The sequence below is a fragment of the Carettochelys insculpta genome, chromosome 19 (assembly GCF_033958435.1).
Source record: "Carettochelys insculpta isolate YL-2023 chromosome 19, ASM3395843v1, whole genome shotgun sequence".
Lineage (NCBI taxonomy): Eukaryota > Metazoa > Chordata > Testudines > Carettochelyidae > Carettochelys > Carettochelys insculpta.
In genome coordinates this window covers 22,151,018-22,169,617 of record NC_134155.1, presented here as the reverse complement: position 1 = coordinate 22,169,617, position 18,600 = coordinate 22,151,018, and the positions used below count along the sequence as shown (strand labels likewise).

Genomic DNA, 18,600 nt, shown 5'->3' with positions numbered 1-18,600 from the left:
TTTAAATCACAACCCAGGCTTTATGTGCATGGAAAACATATTCCTGGCCTCTCAAGGCCCGAGAGTCTTTGTATAGACTACATCTTCAAAAACAACAAGAAATCCTGCAGCACCTTGTAAATTAGTCTATAAGGTGCTACGGGACTTCTTGTTGTTTCTGTATAGACTACATCAGCTTAAATTTATCTTTGATCCTTTTTCCCTCAATAATGCAATTTAGACATTCACATAATAGCAGTAAAAACCTAATTCTGCCCTTTTATTGCAAACTGCTTTCTAAAGCAGATTTATGTCTCAAATATTATTTGCATTTACAGTTTCATTAGCACAAGATCCATTTAGGGACTCTGACGTGCGCTTACCCCCGCCCCTCAGGTGACTGGCATTCCCCAGTGTAACCCAGGCATGCTTTCCACAAGCTGTTAAAACACACTCCTGAGAACGTCTTAATGCCGCTGCTAGCGACTAATGTCGCATTACAGCTGCCAGGTGCTATGGGGAAAAATAAAAAGGGCAGCTTTTAGCAAAAGACAGGAGCTAACTGAGATTATTGGGAAAGGATGTCTTACAAGCAATTCAGGATGCCATGAATAACACTCCATGGATGTGCCAATAAAGCATTTGTTAATGACTTGCAAGTATCATAAAGCTGAAGATGGGAAGTTTTCCTGGATGCTAACAACTTTTTATGTGAAAACAAGAGCTGAAATATTCCACGCTGCTGTGCGCCCTCAAGCCCTTGCATTGCTTCTTGCAGCCAGCTGCTTCATCATGCCAGTTGGCCGCTGTCCGGGGAATTAACCTGTGGATGATTTACCTGTATGCAGCCGAGGCTCCCTCTCCTGCTACTGTTCTGACTCTCACCCACAGTACCGGCACTGTAACAGATGGCATCAAACCCCAAAATTCCTCCAACGCAGTCACCGATGAGGCACACCTGCAGGAATAAGAGATTTCATATGAGTCATCCATAGTGATATTTACCCAGCCAGAGTCACTGACTCAAAACAGGAGGCAGGGAAGCGGCGTCATGGAGCCTGATTACAGCTTTCTGACCCTGGGGACCAGTCTGCAGCAGTAGCAGTGGCAGAGGGAGAACAGCTGGGGGTTGCAGACTTTCCACTGGATAGGTGTGGAGTAGGTATAACCACTTGGCCACTCCTCTCCCTGCTAACATGCTGCCTGTGCCAAAGGCTGGAACAAGGGGTGCCTCCATCAGGTTTATACCAGAAAAGAATTCCCCAGTACCAGCCAAAATCCCTGCTGGCTCCTTAAAGCCAGAATCCAGCATAAGGGTTCTGGATCTCTAAAGACCCTGGCAGATCATGCTTTGATCCACTTCATGCATCCCACAGACAAAAGTGGGTGGTTCATTTCTTCCCAGAAATCAAGAGGGCTCTCAGCTGAATTTCCAGAAAAGATCTGCAAGCAGAAATATGCCGGCACTTTCTGATCCAAGCAAGTAAGCCATGCTATGAAATGAGGTGCCAAAAGGACAGATTTTACACAAATATGTAATTTCTTCTAGATCAGATAGTAACATCAGGCGAGGTTGCAGTGTTTAGTGAAACCAAATTCACTAGAGTGGCAGTAGAGATTTGTCATTTTCCTTCCATCTCTATAAACCACCACAAAATGCCTAATTAACAGAGTAAAGGCTGTTCAAGTGTATTTCCCCACAACTTTGCAACAAAAGCGAAAGTCACACTCCACACAGTCCCCATCTCAAGGCATTAATTTCCCCACTAGGACCGTGACTCAGCAGGGATTTTTCAAAAGAACTGATTTTTGGTTAAAAAATGAAGACATATCACAACTCAAACTGGATACATGAATAGGTGAGTTTTGATTGAACTTTGAGCAGGGAGGTCCCTTAGGTCCAGAATGCAAAGTTGTAGTCAAAACCAAATAGAGAGAAAGGGTGAACATCCCCCTTCCCACCTCTGAGAACACAAAATAGCTCAATGGTAATGGGAGCAGGAGACCCAGATTCAAGTCACCGCTCCACATCAAGCAGTGACTCGGGTTCTCCTACATCCTAAGCGAGTGCCCTAACCACCAGGCTATCAGCTATTGTGTTTGCCTGAGTGCGTGGCTACTCTCTCGCTGCCTTTTTTGTCCCCTTCCTGGCCCTGAGGGCAGGGGACTGGACTTGATGACCTCTCGAGGTCCCTTCCAGTTCTATGAGATGTGATGTATATCCCTGAAAACACAAAAAAAGTCAAAAGGTCTCAATTTTGTCCCAGTTCAGAATGGGAACTTTTTTTTTGACATCTCGAACATTTTGCAGGATGCAAAAACCTTCACCTGCCCATCACCAGTGTTCCTTGTAAGCTGGGTGCTTGTGCAGTTTCTTAGGAGATATTCAAATGCTGCCCAATTGATGAGCAGAATTCCCACAACTAGGTGGTCTGTTTCACGTGGTTTGGTGCACCTAAATTTTTTTTCTGCACATTGATGGAAAAAAATCCACATATAGGTGGAAAAGATTAGAGGGAACATTGCCCATCACTCAGTTCATTGACACACTCCTCCTCTTTCTAATGCGCTGACTTACAGTTTAATAATAATATACCTTCAATGCACACAACAAAGAACGGCGACTCCACCTGACAACACAGAGCCTCAACCTTACACTAACTGTGTGTTTGCCGGGCCTTAATGACATCTCATTACAATTACCATGACAGTTCTCATCTTGATTATCATTATTAGTTCTAGAGTAGCAGTTTAGGCTATATCTGCACTACAGGGTATTTAAAATAAAAGTATTTTGATGTTTTAATATTGAAATTAATTATTTCTGGAAAGAACGTTCCCACTGCAAGAGCATTTTGAACTTGAGTGTTCATACTAGAAAGCCCAATTTCAAAATAAGCGCAATGGTGGGATGCCTCCCTGGTGGCCAATTAAGTCGTAATTACCTTTGCTTAGTACACACTGAGTCAATTTCAAAATTGAAAGGGGAGGGAGTAATCAGAAGTCATTTGTTTTGTTGTAGTTACTATTTCCAGTTAAATGCTCTGTTATGCCAGAATAACAAGCTTTGCAGTGTGGATGCAAGGGATTTCCCGCCCCCCAAAAAACGGGGGTTTTCTGGAAAAAAAAAACATAAAACAAAAAAAACCCCAAAACCCAGTGTAGACAAACCCTTAATTCAGGTACACACGCACTTGCTCTGTGTGTGTGTGTGTGTGGGGGGGGGTGATCCTCAAAGAGACATACTTGCATTAGCTTGAAAAGAGCTAATGTCCTAAAATTAGAATATTGCTATGGTGGCATGAGTGGCTGGTCAAGCTACCCATGCTGAGTACGTGGTTGTGATCTCAGATAGGCACATAGTCTAACTCCTCCAGCTGCAAGAGTAAGAGACAGTCCTTTGCCCCAAAGAGTTTTCAAATAAATAAACAAGAGATGCAGAGGTGGGAGGGGAAACCGAGTCACGGACCCATGAAGTGTGACACATGATGGGATATGTAGGTTGGGTATGGGAGGTGTAGGCTGGATATGAGGAAAAAACTGTTTCACAAGGAGGGTGGTGAAGCACTGGCACGGGTGACCTAGAGAAATGGCAGAATCTTCACCTTGCCTGCATGACTACAGACAAGTCACTCAGTCTGTCTGGATCTGATATAACTTCCAATTAAATCAGCTAAAAGACTTGCATAGAGAGTTCAGTGGGTTTGGGTTTTTAACTCCCAGCTTGACAAAGGCTATGTCTGTACTAGACACAGAAGTCAACCATTGATAGGGAATTTTAGCTTTGCCAATTGCACAGCTAAAATAGACTTATAGGTGGTCTACATCAATGTCTGTCTATACAGAAGAAGATTGACGGGAGCATTTCTCCAGCTGATCTTCCTCAATCCTCGCTGCACACAAAGAGCTGCGGGGAAGACTTTGACCCCGGAAACTGCTGTTTCACTTGTTTCAAATAAAACCTTGGAAGACTGACCCTGAACAGGTCGATCTTCTCTGGTTGTGTAGACCTAGCCAAAGTCCTGTCTGGGGTGACTTAGTTAGGACTGGTCCTCCTTTGGGCAGGGGGCTGGACTCAATGACCGCCTGAGGTCCCTTCCAGCCCTGGGATTCTATGATTCTAAGTGACTTGCCCATTTCTCGAAACAGGTCAACAGCAGAGGTGGGAATAAAACAGAAGGTCAGATGCCCAGTCAAGTTTTCTGTCCACTAAATACCCATTTTATAACTACAGGCATATTTGTTTACAGATCAATCTGATGTTTTAATCTAGTAGCCAAAATGGAAGACTGAACAATAAAAAAAATAACATCACATTTCCATCCATACGAGATCAGCACTTCTCCTGCCTAATGGAAACATGCAAAATATAACAAGATCCTTACACTCATCCAGGTGAATTGTCAATAGACAAGCCCTTTAGCATTCAGCTTCTACAGGAAGAGATCTGTTTTTATAATCACAGCTGTAATTGGTATAACTTTTCTAGGATAATGTCACCTCTCAAAATGTTCTCTCATAGGAGCTGGGTTTTTTTGTTTTTTGTTTTTGTTTTTTTGTTTTTTTTTAAAAAAAAAGAAGCTCCTAGCTAGAACATTTTGCTATGGATGTTAAACAGACTCCAAATCAAATTTTAGCGTAAAAATCTGATATGCTGCAGTTTAAGCCTATTATTATTATTAAAAATAATTTGTTTGGGTAATAAGACTCATGCGTTTATCAGAAGATTACAGTGTACCTTCAGATTAAACATCTTTTCTTCTTCCAGAGCCTTTAAAACCTCACTGAGCTTTAAACAACTATATCTGTCTAGAACTTAAAAGCCCTCCTTCCACCATCACAAGTGTATCTAAGCACTTCACACTCAGTCCTAAAGGTACCTCGGTAAGGTAGAGAAATACAGATTAAATCTCTCTAATCCAGCACCCTCAGAACCTGACTGGTGCTGAACCAGAGACTTTGCCAAACTCTGGGAGTTCAATATTATAAACCTACATTACCAATATTTCCACTGCGGACTGGGCTCTTAGAAGACAACTGGGGGTAAATTAGAGCTAAACAACAGCACAGAACCTGGAGAGCGAGGATTGGTGGCTGTAAACAAACTTTACAGGACCACAGGGATCTTGGCCACTCCCTTGGTAAGTGGGCATCTGGCTAACTAAAATCATGCCGGATTACAGATGTTGCCGGACCAGAGAGTGCCATACTAGAGAGGTTTCAGCTGTATCGGTAACCCCATTTAGAGACCAAGTAGCTACAGGAGAAGGGTGATTCCAAGCCCACTGAACTCTATGCAGGTTTTTTAGTTGATTTAATTGGTCCAGATCAGGTCCAGATAGACTGAGGGACTTGGCCGTGATCGTGCAAGGGATTCTGTGGCAGAGCCAAACTCTGAACCCGAATCTCCTGAGCCCTCATTCACAAAGTTATGCTTCCTCCCTGCGATTTTACTGACACCATGACAACAGCAGGGGGTACACATAGTTAAATGTTCAATTCCCTGTGGCCTAATCAGAGCCGTGTTGAGATCACTCAGCTCCATTATCTGCAGACGGGCTATATGAACTTTGGAATTGGACTGGCTGGGAAAGAAGGTACAACCAGAGCAGAGCAAATTTTTCAGTCAAAACATTTTTGGAGAGGAATTCAGATTCAAACCATAACCACTCCCCCGCAAAAAAAAAAAAAAAAATCATGAATTTGTGTTGTTTTGGTCAAATTGTTCATTTTGAAATGGTGGTGCACATGTGGGGTGGGAAACCCACTGGGAAAAACAAATCACAACATTTGGCTTTGACATTTGCAACAGAAAGGGTTTCAAGTTTCTTTCACCCCCACACAAAACCTTTTTTTGCAGCTTTTCAATTTGCCAAACGTTTTTTGGCCATACCAAAAATACTGTTTTAAACAGCCAAAGAATCAAAAATTCCATTTCTCACACCTCTAGGTCTGACCGGCGGGTCTGACAACCCTTGCGGGCTCCAGAAGGGGCAGAGCCAAGGATGGAAGGGGTGGGGCCAATGGCAAACTGCCCTTAGCGCAGCCAGGACTGTGATGCTGTCCCTCCCCTGCCTTAGAACCACTTGAAGTCATGCTGCCATGGTGCTCCTAAGGGCCTGGAGTTCTGGCCACTGCTTCACAAAAGCAACAGTGGCAGTGGCAGGGGTGCCAGGCCTCTTTGGAAGGCTGGGCAGTGGGGCAACTGCCCCCTTTGCTCCCACCTGTTGGCAGGCTTACATCTGATGCCTTCTATTTACTGGATGACTTGCCAGCTCAAACTGACGCTACTCAGCTTTCGGGAAGCTCCTAGTTCACCCAGAACGTGCTCAGAGGCTTAACTGACACACAAGGTGGGTGTGATAATGTTTTGTTATGGAACCAACTTCTGTTGGGGAAAGAGAGCTTTTGCACTTACACAGAGCTCTTCTTTGGGTCTGGGAAAGGCACGTAGAGGCTCAAGAGGCATTTTGTACTCACAGGATCGCACAGCTTCATCTCATTGGCTGTGTCATCTTCTTACCGGTCGTAACCTGATGCACTTGTCTCACTGCGCCATCCTAAAATAATGAAAACTCAGCCATGGCCATGGCATTTTTCCTTGATATAAGGAGAAACGGTCTTACCTGTCCATTAAAACCAGCCCCATCTGGAGACTTGAGAAATTCATTGTAAACTTGGTTGGCTCTGTTAATCACCATGGCAACCGCATCCTGGTACTGAGGGGAGGAAATGGCCAGCAAGGGCAAGGCAGCCAGGGGGATGTGGTCTTCGCTACTGCTGAGGCAGTTCTCGTCATAGCTGTAGGGATTCAGGCTGAAGAAGAAGATGCCATCATCAGAAAAAGGCAACAACAGGAAGCACACAATATGACAGCTCAGGGGACAGTGCATTAAATTGACATAATCCTGGGTTAGTCAGGTTTGGTACAAAACACCACCATGGAAGGAGCTTTTATAATCCAATTTATTCTCACCATTTATCTTCGTGATTTTTTTCCTCCAGGAGCCGAGACAAACAAAAGAAGGAAACCAGTTCAGTTTCTGGCTTTCATACATTAACACAATAAAACAATGGAAGGGGCTGAAGCTGCTGCACTGAAATGCAGTTGTTTTCCAAATGAATGGCTCCAGTGGAAATGACTTTTAAAAATACAGAAACATTTCTATTAATGATATTTTTTTTGTCAAATCTGACCTAACAACATCCTTTCCAGAAGACAGAACAAGATCAGTCTATTGCCTAATCAATTATGGAAAAGTAGCTATAAAACTTAATGCCCCTAAATAACATTTAAACATTTATCTGTTCGTACCATATGAAAACAATGTCACTGGCTTGAAAACTCATGCTTAGATTTACTAGACTACCAGTTTTGTCTGAGGGCTTATCTACAAAGTGATTTCTTTTGCAGTGTGATTTCCAATGTGCACAAAAATACGGTGTATTAACTAAGTGGTGTAGAAACTGCTGGTATACGCTAAAGGTTCATTAGTGCATTTTAACTCTGTCCAGTTTAGATTCCAGCTTTTAGATTCAACCTGTCAGTCATACCTTGGATGATCTTTAAAAGTGAAGGGGGAAAAACAATTCCCAGACAGCAGAAATTTCAAGTCATATCACCTCATGCCAGGTTCTCTCAGAATATATTTATGCACCTCAAGAGACTAAAATAAGGTCAAAAGTATTGTGAAAATTAGGCTGGATAACAGCCAAGGCTGCAGAGGCAGAAAACAAAGACTTCATAAACAACTGCATTTTACACTTTGCACCTCAAAATTTCAGAGCTCTTTAATTAAACTTCACAACAAGACAGGTGAACGTCACTACTTCACACATGGGGAAACAAGCACAGAAACGCGTAGGGTCAGATTTTGAAGTAAATGAGTTTAGACGTTAAAAATAAACAGTATTTGTGATCTACAGAGTCAGTTGCTGAAGTTTGCCATGATTAATTAAAAAACAAAAAAACAAAACGAAGAGGAAGGGAACAAAACAAGTCCTGCGGCTGCAAGACAGAAGGCAAGGGGGGTTGGACAATCTACATCCACCGATCAGAGAGAAAAGGCAACCAGGTCTCAGAGTAACAGAGATTTAGTGCTAGTCTGTATTCTCACAAAACAAACCAGCAGTCACGTAGCACTTTAAAGACTAATAAAATGATTTATTAGGTGACAAGCTTTTGTAGGACAGACCCACTTCTTCAGATGTATAGCATTTCTGGTCCAGACTCAGTTATATAGCACAGAATGAAAAAAAAAATTGCAATAAAAACTGACAAATCAAATGCATGGAACTGAAGGAGGGAGGTCGGGGGTGGGGGGGGAACTTAAGTGTCTTGCCTGAGACGATAAAGGAAGGGAATTATTGTTTGTAGTTATCTCAGGCAAGACACTTAACTTCCCCCAATCCTCAACCCCCTCGTAAGTTCAATGTATTTGATTTGTCAGATTTTATTGCAATATTTTTGGACCTTTATGCTATATAACTGACTCTGGCCTGGAAATGCTATGGATCTGATGAAATGGGTCTGTCCCATGAAAGCTCATCACCTGGTAAATCGGGTCTCAAAGGAGAGAAGATGCTTTTAAAGTTACCTGCAGTCATTTGCAAAACCCACATAAACCCATTGAACTGGTCAAGATGACTGGGACCCCTTCAGTATACAGTAAACTTTTTCATATCCAGGAGCCCCGGGACCAGGAGGTTGCTGGATATTCAAATAATTTGGATAATAGAGAGGTTGACCTAGCAATGCATAATTGTAAAGAAAAAAGATTAGATACTAAGGAGCAAACAAAAATGTATGCAGAGTACTTTATTTACCGACAACAGCAATATTGTACACTCATAACAGAGTGGTAGCCGTGTTAGTTCTGTACTCCATCAAAACAAACGAGCAGAAAAGTAGCACTTTAAAGAATAACAAAAGGATTTATTCAGTGATGAGCTTTCATGGGACTGACCTTGGATCTGAAGAAGTGGGTCTGTCCCATGAAAGCTCATCACCGAATAAATCCTTTTGTTAGTCTTTAAAGTGCTACATTTCTGCTCGTTTGTATTGTACACTGTAAACTTAAACTGTATTTGTTGTATTTATCTGTATTTACTCTCACTGTATTTATGGAAAAAGTAACTAACATTTACTTATGGTTAAAATGCCGATTATTTGAGAGTTCTGGACAATAGAATGCCAGATATGAAAGAGTTTACTGCAGTAATTTTTGGACTGCTATTTATGGCTAAGGCCAAGTAATATAACCACTTACAGCGCTGTAACATTCTGGTTCAGGGGTATGAAACCCCCCCGCCACTTCTCTCCCTACCCCCCGCCTCTGAGCACAGCAAGTTACAGCAGGGGTGAGCAGACTTATTACGTCTGGGCCCAGTTCCCTTTTCATCCCTGCAATTAGTAGGCTCCCTCCTAACTGTCTAATGCAATTCAAACTGACGGAAATTTCGGTTATGATCGTATTTAAAAAAAAGAGAACCCCTTCGGCATGTATAAGAAAATAAGTCTGTAGAATGTAAAATCGTTATTAATTAGTATCTAATTGTGAATACATATACATAGTGCTTTATTTATAAACAAAGAGGGGCTGGTATTCCACTAGTTCCCCACCTCCCCTCCCTGCGCAGCCAATACCAAGCTGGGGCTGCCTAGGTGCTGGTTCTCAGTACCGGCACAAAAAATCAATGTACATACATAAAACCAGTAATAGATCCCAACTTCCAGCCATTGAGATGGCCAAGCATGGGACTCAGCAGCTGATGGTGCTGCATTGCCCCATGTGAAATTTCATGCCCTCCCTCTGGAGGGGACCCACCCCCCACATCCTTGAGTTACAGCAGTGTAACGTGAGTGTGAACTAGGCTAAAGCGCTGAAGGCTGGGCTCCCATCATTGTGAGCTCTGCCCCTGGCAGAATGGGCTTACACAGTGCTGTGGCCACGCTTGAAGTTTAAAGCCCTGCCACAGCTGCGCTTTAAGCTGTCAAGTGCAGGCAGCTTGAGCGAGAAAAAGATAGCAAAAAACCTCTCAGAAAAACAAAAACATAAACAACAATTAAAAAAAATGTTTAATTTGCTGTATAAGCTTCAACTGACACCATTCATTCTGCCATTGTTGTATGCAATATAGCTGTATCCATGTCAGTCCCAGGATATGAGGGAGACAAAGTGGGTCTTTTATTGTACCAGCTTCTCTTGTTAAGCAAGACAAGCTTTCAAGCTTACAGAGGATACGTCTACATGGCACCCTAAACTCACAATATGGTACACAATTTTCACTATTATGTCTTTCAAAATAGGCTATTTTGGCCTTTGGTGCTGTCTAAACAGCACCAAATATCGAAATACTGCGCTATTTCGAAGTCTCCCTCACTCCTCCTGCAACAAGGAATACAGGGATGCTGAAATGGCAGGCCCGTTATTTCGAAAAATATTTCAAAACAACGAACACATTTCAAAGATGCAGAGCTGCTACTTCAGGATGCCAAGTAGCTCTGCTATGTAGACATAGACAGAGAGCTCTTCAAGACTGGGAAACATACTCGGACCATCTCTCGGGGGAAAACATTGTGCAGCATAAGTTGTCCACATATATTTCAAGTGACTGTTCAAGGTCACGTGACCAACTAGAAATCCCTCTGCCCCGCCCCGATGTGTTCCTCCACTATGACCAGAGGTGGGTCAATGGACAGCTTCACCTTGAATGTCCCCTTGAAATGAAATGACAGTAACTGAGGGTGAGATTTTCAAAATGGTTTTAGACACACATTATCCATTAGCTTTAACTGGAAGAAGTGTGTCTAAATCTCCTAGGCTATTTTGGAAACATCAATCCTTTAATCCTACAATAAACTTTCTGAGGTTGGATTGACCTCAGTTGGGTAATTCTTTTTAAGCAGCATAGCTCTTCTGCAGTACCTACCCTTTCACCAGCTGAACTCAAAGTGCTTGAATTTCATTGTACCTTCATGAGTAAAATACAGTTATAACCCTTTTCCAGCTACTGGGATACAGAATCTTATTCACCCCGGTTAGGGGGTGGGACTGCACAACAAGTAAAGGCCTCAGTTTAGACAGGTAGCCAGAGCTGCCAGCAACATAGAAACATGACTTTTCTGGGCTATGTTATGGCGAAAAACGCATGGAATGATGCAGAGGCACCTACAGGGTGAGCAAATGAATGCTGTGGAGTACTCAGTTTCACAGGAACAGCCAAACGAGATCAGATTCAAGGTTCATCTAGTCCAATATCATTTCTCTGACAGTTGTTAGCACCAGATGCTTAGGAAGAGAGTATACAACCCTGCAGCAGGCAGATGGGGGATGATATGCTGCAGTTGGTCTCCTCTTAATCTCTCATTGTGAGGGATTGGCTTAAGCCCTGAAGCATGAGCTTCAATATCCTCTCCAAGCTTCTGTTAGCATTACCTATTTTAACTCTTCATATTCATACATAAAAATGTCCAATACCTATTTTTTACACTTCTGAAATTCTTCACCTCAATGACCTCCTGCAGCAATGAGTTCCACAGCCTAATTATGTACTGTGTGAAAAAAATATTTTGCTTTATCACTTTATTGGAGGGGAGTGAGTGGGAGGGGAGGATTTTACCATAACACACAAAATGCAAAGAGTGGAGGTGGATGGGGGGAGAAGAGAAGATGAAGTAAATTTCACTCAGTCATGAGTGACGTAAATGACTTGACCCCAAACTCAAATAGCACAGCAGCTGATGAGTTAAAGAACCCAGGAATCCTTTGGCCATCGCATGTTTCCAATGAAATGGGGGTCAGGAGCTAGCAAGCATCTGGGTCTATTTAATGCAGGGATTCCCAACCTATGGGTCGCGACCCAAACATCAGTCACGATTAGATTTGATGAAGGTTGCAGGCTGGGCGGCTCCAAGCAGCACGTGGTTCTTTAAGGAGTCATTAGCATCTCCTGATGCTGCCTCCTGACTCCTCCTCTGGCTCCCAGTCCCTGCCCTGCTCTGCTGAAATGGAACTCAATTTAATTGGTTTAACAGCCGGCAGGAGGGATCCAGCCATTAAACCAATTAAACTGAGTCCCATTTCAGCACGGCAGGGCAGGGAACTGCCCTGCTGCAGGTGGGAAAAGGGCTATGTCCACACTGCAGGGTTCTTTTGACATTATTTCAATGTTCTAATGTCTAAATAAGTAACATTGGAAAATCACATTCCCATAGGCACTGCATTGTGAAGTGGAGCGTTCTCATTTGCAGCCAGAGCTCGCAGCCACAGCTTTGCAAAAGGAGCCATCACATGAGCAGACAATAGCTTTGCTTTGTTTACACACTCCTTTTTGACCCTGAAGTGGCTATAGGTTTGAAAAAGTCATTTGCAGAGCTGGAGTAATTATTTTGAGGGAAAAGCCCTCTTACCTTGAATTATCCTGCTTGGCTGTGAGCGCTTCTACGATTTATTTTTGGAAAAAAGGATGTTCTCCCCCACCCCCCCCAAAAAAAAACCGAACAAACAACCAAAACCCTAGTGTTGACAAGCCCAAAAAGCTGAAGTGACTAATATGTTGTATGTTTTGGGTCTGAAATGGAAATACAACACAAATACTTGATACTGTATTTTGTTTACAACCTTCCTCTGTTACTCATTCTGAAGGTCAACCCCCCCATCACCATACAATAAAAAAAATAGGCACTTCATATCACCACCTGTTCACTTAGCTCTATGTAGCACCCCATTCCTTTGTCTATCCTCTTTTCGTTAGAATATAATTTCCTCAGGTCAGGGACTCCCTTTTCCCATTTGCTTGCTCTACAGTTAGTACCTCAGGCTCCAGATACTGATAGGAATCTCTGAGCTACAACAATATTAAACTGTGTGCAGTTTGAGATGGATTTAGATCTATGGATCTACCAGCACCGCCAGAGGTAAACCCATTTAAGAAGAACAAAACTACTTGTAGTTCCAACATGCAGTGGTTGGTCTGTATTTTACTCCAAGGCTTACTGCAAATTTCCATGTTTAGCCTGTGCTAAAGCACTCAAGTGACAGATATTTTGCATACTAAGTCATTCGATATTTTTTATGACCTGGAACTTAGATGCTCTGCCAGGCAGCGTCAACTTATCAATTAGCATGAATTCATGCTTCCAGCAGATTAGCCCATCCAAATGCAAAGCAGGCAGATTGCTGAATACCACTGTGAAAATAAAGCCATATTTTAAAAATATAAAATAAAAGGTCTCCCTAGCCACATCACACTCACTTGAAAAACTAAAAATAATTATTTATACCAGGAATTTTCAAAAGAGGAAAATGATCTCAGCTACATAAATTCAAGATAAAAAAAAATCCACAAGAGAAATATGCGGAAGAGAGGGAAAAATAATAGCCAGCAACTTTTCTCATGAGTGAGCAAAGGAATTTTTATTGAGCTGCAGTTCAGCAATTAATTTGTTGTAAATTAATTACCAATAATTGCCTGGCCAGAGCATAACAGTTCATCTTTCTTTTATTGCAAAGGTCAGGGAAGGATAGATTTTATTGTTGTTGTCATAACCACAATGAAAACAGAAAAGTAGCACTGGAAAAGGACATGGCGTAAAAGAGGAACATCTTCGTCACAAGAGAAAGGCAGGATCTCAGAGACAAACACAAAGCATGTTAGCTTGGAGCAGTGGCAGAGCACTGCAGGAGGCCCTTACAAGCACCAGTCTGCAAGAGTCGCATTCACAAAGCAGGCGAGGGGGGGCTGAAGAAGAGGAAATCGGTAAGGCAGGTGAACCCATTAATTATGATAACGTTGCAGATACAGAAAATATCCCCTTCATTGCCCATGCTATATCCAAAACAGATCTAGGACCCCAGAGAGCTAGGCTTTAATTGGAGAAAGACGCTGGTGGGTGGGATGGAGGAATCTCTTTCTGGCTGCCATGAACAAGTGGAGTCCTATTGACTGAGCTCACGTGACACTGTGTCCCAGAAGTAGCTGCTCGCAAGAGTAATTGAGATAGTATGGGGGTGGAAGAGAGAGAGAATTTTCAAGATCCAGCAGACAGCATTGGCAAAATAGTTATAAACTACTAATTGACACAGGTCACAACCCACGGCTGGTATCTTCTGATTAACTTCTCTGGATAGGAATGCTTGAGGCTTAACACTTGTGAAAGGAAAAGGCAAAGTTAGGTCTAAAATACCTCTACACTATCCAGGAGATCGATCTGGTCCGGGTCAATCTTCTGAGGTTGGATTTCATGCACTTAGTGGGGACGTGCAAAATGAAACTATCAGGGGTCGACAGTCAACCACTGTACTTCTCATTCGCACAAGGAGAAAGGGAGGCCAATGGGAGAGTTTCTCCCATTGACCTCCATCAGTGACGCCAGCCAGATAAGTCCATATTGGAGACCTGGATGCTGTTGTGACTGGATTCTCCACCCTGGGGTTCCTCAACTGCACTGGGGCTACCGATGGGACCCACATTCTAATCCATGCCCTGGAGCATAGTGTGGCCAAGTATATCAACTGGAAGGGATACTTCTTGATTGTGCTATAGGCCCTGGTTGACCGTGGACATTTCACAGACATTTATATTGGGTGGTCAGGCTGGGCACACAATGCCTATTTGTTCTACAACTCCAGCCTGTGCCAGAAGATAGAGGAGGGCACATTCATCCCCCACCTTGTGTTGGTGGTTGGAAACATGCAGATGTGACTCTGCATCATAGGGGACATGGTCTACCTGCCTTATGAAGTGGCTCTTGAAGCCTTACACCAGCCAGCCGGACCCTAGCCAGGAACTCCTGAATCCCTACCTCAACCAGGCCAGGATGCAGGCCGAGTGTGCCTTTGGCTACCTCAAGGCATGCTTTAGGTGCCTCCTCACCTGCTTGGATGCGTGGGAGCACAACATCCTTCAAGTTGTGATGGCATGTTCTGTTCTGCACAACAAAGTGGAGGGAAAGTGGGAGGCCTTCCTCCTGGGATGTTGTGTGGAAGCTGGCTGAGAATATGAGCAGCTGGGTGCAGCTCCAATGTACCACGCTCATCAGGACAGGGTGCGGATCTGTGAAGCCCAGAGGGAGAGTTTCTCCCACGGCCCCCAATAACCCACCCTGGTCCTGCCCCCAGCAGGGGCCTCGGGCCCACAGCCCTACCACATCCCCATCATGATCCCTTTTCTGCCCCCTCACCCGTCCCCAACCACTCCCCAATAAAGAGGGACACAGGAGTGGGGAGCAACAAACTATTTTATTTAACCAAAGAAAAACGTGTTGAAAAGAACCAGTGTAATCACAAACTACTGACAATAAAACAAAGTGCAAAAATCACTATGTACCATGTGTGTGAGGCGTGTCTTGGCACAGAAGGTGCAGGGGGCCTCAAAACAAGAAGGGGGTGAGGGCTGCAAACCTGGGGGGAGGAGGACCCCAAGAGGCATCAGCCTCGGGATCCCCTTGTGTTGCGTGTTCAGGGCTCCTATCAGGGCTGAGCTGGGGCTGGGAGCAGGGGGAGGTATGAAGGCAGTGGGGCTGCAGCAGGGTCTAGGTGGGCAGCAGGAACAGGGGAGGCCTGGGGAGCAGGGCCGTGGGCATTGCCCTCACCCACTGCAGCAGGTCCAGGATTCCTTGCAGAATGGCCAGTGGGGGCATCAAAGCAGGACCTGAGCTGGTCTCAGACCCCCAACTGACCCTCTGTGTTTTCCCGCAGCTGCCACTCCATGATTTTGGTCATCCTCCTGAGGGTGGCACTGGCGTCTTCCTGAATGAGCCGAAGGCCCCTCTGGCTGCAGGGTTGCCATGGTGGTGGGGTGAGGCTGGCCTGGCCCATGGATGGTGCAGGTACAGCTCTAAGGAAGACAAGGAGGGGGACGGTGAGTCATTCACGCAATGCAGCTCCTAGGGCCCTGCCTCCCTTCGTGAGCAGCTACCAATACCCCCAGGTCAGTAAATGGGAATGTCCCAGGAGCAAAGCCGCATGTGGCCTGTACTACGGGAAGTGCTGCATGGGGTGGTCCCTGGTACCTCTGGGACCAGGCTGACCACAGCACCCCCCCTTGCTCAATGGGCTACCAGCCAAGGAGGTGTCTGGCCACAGCGTGGTCTCCTCATGCGTGGAGGGTGAGCTGGGAGCAGCCTGACTCTCCCCAGACTCCCCCCCGCACTTCTGAGGTTCACGGTGCTGTCTGTGGGAGGAGGACACAGTGTGTTCGGTGTCTGGCCAGCACCCTTGTGGCCAGCTTGCTTCCAGCCACGGCAGGTGCTGGCAGGGCACCTCCCCGGGGCCTGGGGGTCATCCAGCCTCTGGTGAGGCTGGCAGCAGGCTGGCGCCCATGCCCAGGGGCTATCTGCTGGGTCCAAGGGGCACACACTACCTTGCACATGGTTCCACGTGCTGGGACCACTGCGTGAGGTTCCGCCCAAGCCGGCCGCTCGATGCTTGCAGCGCTCCCTGTCTGCACCCACCTCCCACACCCCAGGGTGTGTGACGCATGGGTTACTTACTGGAGGGACCTTCACCCCAGCATCAACGAAGCCCAGGAGGTGGTCTGGCTCGTGAGGACTGATTCTGGCACAATGAAGAGGCTGCTGCTGTTCTCAGATGCCGTGTCTGGCTCCAACTCTGCTGGGAGGGTGGGACTCAGAGGCCTCCTTCTCCTGCTGATGGTGCTCCAGCTGCAGTGCGGGGCCCTCAAGCACTGTGTCCATGCTGCAGTGTGGCAGGGATGTGCCCTACCGGCTGTCATACAGCTCCTGGTAATAGGGGCAGGTGGCAGGTCCTGCCTCAGAGTGTCAGGCGGTGTCCCAGGCCCTGAACCAACTAGGGCGAATCTCCTTTACCTTTGCCTGGATCTGCTCTATTGTTCAGGGGCAGTGTCCCCTTTCTGTCAGGGCATTGGCCAACCAGGCGTTGATGGGGACATTGTGGTGCTTTGCCTTGGGGGCATGCAGGGTCTCTTCTCCCGCCATCACAGGTCCAACAGGATCTGGACCTTGGCCCTGGTCAAGGGGCTCCCTGCTTCTTTAAGTCCCAGGGTGGTTCCTGGGACCCCTCTAGCAGGTTTCTCAAGAGCGTGGGGTTCACAGGTTGCCAGCTGCTCGGCCAACTGCAGAGCTCTCAGCTACGGTGTGACTGAAACCACGGGGGACTGCAGCCTGTAGCCCTGCTGCTTCCATGCTCTCAGCTTTTTGCTGCAGGGTTTCCCGGGGCTCCCTGTGGCTTTAAGAGGGGCCAGAGGCAGGGACCATAAAGCACTGCTTGCTGTGGACAGGGTGTCCCCAGGGCTCCCTGGAGGCCTTTTCTGCCAACAGAAGCCGCCCCCTGCCTCCAACGTGGAATGTCCAGACCTGCATTTTGTCAACAGAGATCTTACTGTTGACAGAATGCACTTGGAAATCTGGATGATCCCCAGATTTTGTCAACAAAATGGCCATTTTGTTGACAAAAGCCTCTAGTTTAGACACAGCTTGAGGGTACGTCTACACAGCAGCCTTATTCTGCAATAAACTATTCTGGAAGAACTATTCCAAAATAGCTTATTTTGAAATGAGACTGCCACACACAAAAATGCATTTCAAAATAGTACTTAGCTATTTCGAAATACAGCATCTACACACAATATAGCCGATTTTGAAATAGCGCCATTGGGTGCACTGAGGCTTATTTTGAAATAGGCTCTGCTCTCTGTTTTAACAGCGCCTATTTCAAAATAGGTAGTTTGAAATAGGCACTATTCCTCATGAAATGAGGTTTACCAATTTTGAAATAAGATGGCCACTATTTCAAACTTATTTCGAAATGGCGGTTGTGTCACGTAGACGCTAGCATAGCTATTTCGAACCAATGGCTCTTATTTAAAAAAACCTTTGCTGTGTAGACCTACCCCAGGTGACAAAGATTTTGACACCACATGATGATGCTGGATATCAAAATGTGCCTGCGGAGGGTGGACCTCCTCTTCCTTCTCCACAAGCCATGGAACAGAGAATAGTACCTTATTCCACACACAACCTTACGGAAATCAGAACTGGAACCTGGGTGATTGGTAGGGTGATAGCCCTGCACATTATTTCCATTATGCAACTAGATTGGCAACAGACCTCTGGATTATTTGGTGTCATTCAAGATGATCTATACTTCCATTGTAACTGTGAAGTGTGTATTAGAATCTGATAGTTTCCCCCTCCCCCAGAGTAGACCATAGCTCCAGAAAGGAAGGAAAACGGGATGTTCTTCCCTCACATTCTGTGGGCATTCTTACTTCAAAACACTGTGATACAAAAAGAAAGTGAGAGTGATTGGTGGATATCATCGCTCTAAATGCATACTGATGGAAGGAGAAAACTTCACAGAGACAAATGAGAAGCACCTCAATCAGAAAAGGCAGTTTTCTCTCAAACCTTCTCTAAATGCCGGCAAGTGCAGGAAAAGGGCAGGCTTCAAAGTTGGAAGCAATAGCTCATTAGTAATCTTGTTTGTTTGCCAGATCTCTGCAGAGCCTCGTTTTGCTTTGATGTAAGAAATTAAACCTCTTCATAATATACTGCATCAGCCAACTCTGACAAAAATAACATAGAGCTTCACACTGACTGCAAACTGCCATTTACCTTTCTAGGCTAAACGGGATATT

At 45.1% G+C, this 18,600-nt stretch overlaps 1 protein-coding gene across 1 annotated transcript in view; it reads right to left on the bottom strand.

The window, feature by feature from the left end:
• The window catches only part of PITPNM3 (PITPNM family member 3), a 385,265-nt gene that overhangs the window by 62,174 nt on the left and 304,491 nt on the right, over positions 1–18,600 (bottom strand). The window contains exons 7-8 of the mRNA XM_075014126.1: positions 6,606–6,795; positions 818–937 (exon numbers count right to left, since the gene is read on the bottom strand). Coding sequence (XP_074870227.1) covers positions 818–937; positions 6,606–6,795 — 310 coding nt within the window. The remainder of the gene's footprint in view (positions 1–817; positions 938–6,605; positions 6,796–18,600) is intronic.